The sequence below is a fragment of the Engraulis encrasicolus genome, chromosome 13, assembly GCF_034702125.1.
Source record: "Engraulis encrasicolus isolate BLACKSEA-1 chromosome 13, IST_EnEncr_1.0, whole genome shotgun sequence".
In the NCBI taxonomy this organism is placed as follows: Eukaryota; Metazoa; Chordata; class Actinopteri; order Clupeiformes; family Engraulidae; genus Engraulis; species Engraulis encrasicolus.
Genome location: NC_085869.1, coordinates 27,638,211 through 27,643,210, shown reverse-complemented (window position 1 = coordinate 27,643,210; position 5,000 = coordinate 27,638,211). Strand labels below are relative to the sequence as shown.

Below are 5,000 nucleotides of genomic sequence, written 5' to 3'. Positions count from 1 at the left end.
CCTCCCCTCTCCACCCCAAACAACCAGATGCTGCTGTTGAGGCCATTTACAACTAATTAATCTGTGGCTAGTTTTTATTAAGTAGAGGCCGCACTATGGAGTGTGTGTGTGTGTGTGTGTGTTCCGGTTTCTGCCATCCGGTGCGTTTAAGGCCGGTGTGGTTATTAACGTGTGTGTGTGTGTGTGTGTGTGTGTGTGTGTGTGTGTGTGTGTGTCTTCTCCAGGTTTCTACCGGGCGATGCGCCAAGAGCCTGTGACGTTTGGCACCATAGGAGGCAATTCCCACATCAACTACGTGTCCTGGTACGAGTGTGGAGTGTCCATCCCAGGGAAGTGGTAGTCCTGATTGGACAACTGCCCCCTTCCTCTTCTGATTGGCTCACCTCCTCCCTGTCCCTCATCTGATGGGACGACTGTCTTCCAGACCCTCTTCTCATTGGCTCACCTCCCTGCCCTCTTTCTGGTTGGGTAGCGACAGGTCCTTGCCCAATGTGTAATCTTTCAGTGGTACAGATAGCACAGTCTTACACAGAGATCACACACACACATTGATTGTTTTTTAAGGTGCACGCACACACACACACACATGCACACACAGACATACACACACACATACTCGCACAAATCACAGCTCAGCTGAACATTATCAGAGGTCCAGGTGGTCTCTCAAAAATCAAACACACTCACACACACCTTAAGTATTTATTCAGTATGTATATGATGTACCGGAGCTTATTGATCACAGACGTGATGCTTGCATGGAGCACACAATTACAATATACAGTATAGGACTGACAGTGTGTGTGCGTGTGTGCATGTGTATATATACTACAAAGGAGAGATTACAGAAGCGATACAGTACAGTATAGGGTTGGCTGTTTTGTGTGTGTGTGTGTGTGTGTGTGTGTGTGTGTGTGTGTGTGTGTGTGTGTGTGTGTGTGTGTGTGTGTGTGTGTGTGTGTGTGTGTGTGTGTGTGTGTGTGTGTGTGTGACAGATACACTACAGAGAGATATATTACAGACACTATACAGTACTATTAGGTATAGGATTGCTAGATAGAGTGAGATATATAACAGAGGAACAATATTACAGTATAGTATATAGTACTGACAGAGTGTGTGTGTGTGTGTGTGTGTGTGTGTGTGTGTGTGTGTGTGTGAGCGACAGAAAGAGAGAGCAAGACGGAATATATTAGACACTATACAGCATATGGTATAGGATTGGTATTGTGTGTGTGTGTGACGACATGATGGTTAAGAAAGGTATACTAATAATATGTATATATTACTGAAGGTACACAGAACTATATAGTATAGACTGTATAGTATTGGCTGTGTGTGCGTCTTTTTATATGATGGGTAGCAAAGTGTATACGTGGTAGTGGTATACGTGAATTCTAGATGTTTTGTACAGTATGACTGACTTTATGTGTGTGTGTGTGTGTGTGTGTGTATGAGAGAGAGAGGGAGAGAGGGTATTATATTTAGGCGGCAAGTGATTGTAATAATGTTTTATTTAGAACACCTTTTAAAATACCCTATATATTTGTGTGTGTGTGTGTGTGTGTGTGTGTGTGTGTGAGTGCGAGAGAGAGAGAGAGAGAGAGAGAGAGAGAGAGAGAGAGAGAGAGAGAGAGAGAGAGAGAGAGAGAGAGAGAGAGAGAATTATATGACAATATGTAGCTTGAGATGAGAGAAAACTTCCGTCTGTACGGGAACCTGCCAATATACAGATGTATTTTAAATATATTTGTATTTTATATGTTTTTATATGTTTTTTTGACAAGTACGTCAGTTATCACATCAAGTATTTTCTGTAATAAAAGTGGATTAAGTTAAACTGATATCCTGAATTGTTTGAGTCGTAACAGCACACACACGTAATTGCACGCACGCACACACTCACAGCCTGTGACAGGAACTTTCAGCACTTTTTTATATGATCACACACTGTCTGTTAGCACCATATTGCACATAAACCTTAACATACATCACACACACAGAATCAGTTACAGTATCATTCTGAATTAAACACACACACCTACATCATTCTACACCTTAGCACAAACACACACACACACAACAGAAGACAATGTCCATTTCAAAGCCTTTTTATTTATTTACTCATTTATTTATTTTAGTTTAAGAGAAACAAAAGGGTTAGAGTGGGAACAGAAAATACTGATGTGGCCACAGAGTAGCGTCAGCTCATCGATATGAACACCAGATGCAACATCTTGACATGGCCCAACCCCAGGCGCCGCCATCTTAGGTCAGTATTATGATACTTCTCATAGATGTTACCGCCACCTACAGGGTAACGTGCATATTGCCTCGTCACCGAATGATGGTAGCAATATGCCGTTTTAACATAGCATACGACTTGGCTTGAGGCATTCACTCCATTACAAGGGAGTGGTCAATGTTGCTATCCAGTGTTCATATCCATGGAGCCTGCTAACTCTGCAGCCTTGGATTAGCAATAAACCGTGACACAGAGACAGACAGAATAATAATAACAGCAATGAACGACATAAATTGCGGATAAAATATAATCCACAGAAAGAGTGATAAAAACAAGAGGATAGAGTGATGGAGAGAGGCTCCTTCAGATGACAGGTATGATGGAGAGAGCATAGAGAGAGAGAGAGAGAGAGAGAGGCAGGCTTCTTCAGAGGACTTCTATGAGAGAGAGAGACAGAGACAGAAAGGGAGAGAGAGAGAAGGGGGGAGAGAGAGAGAGATAAAGATAGAAAGATAAAGAGAGATAAAGAGCAAGATGTTCCTTCAGAGGGCAGGTCTGAGCCTCAGCAATGATCGTTCTCTAGTGTTTAAACTGTTACAATTTAGGGTGCGTTAGGACAGGGCGACGAGCAGTAAAACACACAATGCACACGCACACAAGCACACACACACGCAAAAAAAAAGACAAAAAATACAGATGGACAGAAAACAAAAACACCAAACTCACAAAATGATCAAACTCACAAAATGATCTCACACACGCACACACACTTCGCACTTTTCAAGTAATCACACACAAACAAACAAAAAACAAACAAATCCTATTCTGTTTGGTCTCTCAAAAGTGCACACACACACAAACGCACACACATGCACTCACTCTCACAAAAGACACTCGCACAGAAACAGTCATTCAATCAAACGCACATTAAATGAGATAAATGTGTGTTTGTGTGTGTGTGTGTGTAAGGGGGTGATATATTAGCTATGAAGGCAGGCTGAAAGGTGTGTTGGCTGTTGGGGGGGGTGCAAGGGGTCCAGGCTCGCATGAGCTCTGTTAACATCAGATCACCAGAGTGAGCGTGTGTTTGTGTGTGTGGGCCAGGCGGTGTGTGTGTGTGGTGTGTGGGTGTGTGCTTGTGTCTGTATCCGGGTCCTGGTTGGGTGTACCCTTGGCCGTATGGGGGTCGGTTGCAGGCGTAGGACTTAGGGGTGTGTGTGTGTGTGTGTGTGTGTATGTACGTATGTATGTATATGTCTGGGGGGGACATTCCAGGAACCTGTCTCAGTAGTAAACCAGGTTAAGTTCATTTTTAAGTCGTGGTAAATCATAAAATAGAAAGGCCTGGAGTCCTCATTTTCTTAACTAAATGACACCTGTGAACTATCCATTAGCAGGTTTACCATTTCCTACAGCTCAACTTAGCCAGGCTCATCCCTTAACCATGGTTTTGGAATATACCCCTGTGTGTGTGTGTGTGTGTCTGTGTGAGAGTGAGTGAGTGAGTGGGTGTATTTATCGGTATCCGGGTCCCGGCTGGGTGTACCCCGCACCGTAAGGGGGTCGGTTACGGGCGTAGGGGTTTGACCCCCCGGGAGGCGGGGTGGGGGATGGGGCGGCCCCCGGGGGCGGGGTGTATCCGGGCCGAGCCTGCGGCGGGTAACCGGGTTGAGGCTGAGAGGCGGGCGGCATGCTGTAGTTGGCCGGCTGCTGCTGCTGTTGCTGTGGTGCATGCTGGGTAGTGTAGTTCTGGGGCGGGAAGGCCCCCGGCGGATACTGGCCAGCGCCGGGCTGCGATTGGGCGGGGAAGCCGGGCGCCTGCTGTGGCGGGCCCTGCGGTTGGCTTGGGAACTGGCCAGGGGCGGGGCTGGGGGCGGCGGCCTGAGAGGTGGGGGCGGGACCCTGGAAGTTTTGGAACTGCTGCTGGGGAGGAGCCTGTGGAGCGCCCGGCTGCTGAGCAGGGTAGCCTCCTGATGGACAGAGAGAGAGAGAGAGAGAGATGAGGTTTGGTGTGGTGGGAGAGAGAGGGACAGAGAGAGAGAGAGAGAGAGAGAGAGAGAGAGAGAGAGAGAGAGAGAGAGAGATGAGGGGAGGAGGAAGAGAGGGGAAAAAGATGAAGTTTAGTTGACTTGCAGGTACAGCACATTTTCTCTGAGATCTAAATACTAGAAGGAAGGTCATAGGAAGTGAGCATAAATTAAAAGGCAGAGATGAGCATCTATCCATCTTTCAGGTGAAAGTAAATATATATGGACAGCGGGCTTCTATTGTATTCCATTCAACAATTTTGAAGCATCCACAATTGATCTGCTAGAATTCTTCAGCTTTTGAATCAAACGTCCGTTGTCAATATACACATCAGTGTGAGGGCCTTATTATGGGTATTGTGGTTGTTGCTGGGGTCAGGAGGGGGGCTAGGTGTTGCAAGGCTAGGTTTTACAGGGCAGGCCGTAGGGGTCATAGGCAAGGCTCTAAAACACCTGCCAACCGGCAGTGAAAATTCGGTCTAGATGGTAGAAAATAGAACTTACTAGCCACTTTGACCCATTGTATTTTACTTGTATTTATTTTATTTACACATGGGGAGTGCCTCTTGAGATGCTACATCATCTCAATACAACACTTTCACTGTGGTGAGTGTGTTTGGCTAGAAATATTAACATCTATCTACTAGCCATTTTGGCTAGTGATTAAAAAAAAGGTTAATTTAGAGCCCTGGTTATAGGTGAGGGTTGAAAGTTGAGAGGTGAGGTCC

General features: G+C 45.7%; 2 protein-coding genes across 2 annotated transcripts in view; one reads left to right on the top strand and one right to left on the bottom strand.

The window, feature by feature from the left end:
* The window catches only part of LOC134460489 (target of Nesh-SH3), a 50,470-nt gene extending 48,585 nt beyond the window's left edge, over positions 1-1,885 (top strand). Inside the window, exon 23 of the mRNA XM_063212876.1 lies at positions 225-1,885. Coding sequence (XP_063068946.1) covers positions 225-340 — 116 coding nt within the window. The 3' untranslated portion in view covers positions 341-1,885. The remainder of the gene's footprint in view (positions 1-224) is intronic.
* A 210-nt stretch (positions 1,886-2,095) lies between these two features.
* The window catches only part of tfg (trafficking from ER to golgi regulator), an 18,850-nt gene continuing 15,945 nt past the window's right edge, over positions 2,096-5,000 (bottom strand). The window contains exon 8 of the mRNA XM_063213600.1: positions 2,096-4,215. Coding sequence (XP_063069670.1) covers positions 3,761-4,215 — 455 coding nt within the window. The 3' untranslated portion in view covers positions 2,096-3,760. The remainder of the gene's footprint in view (positions 4,216-5,000) is intronic.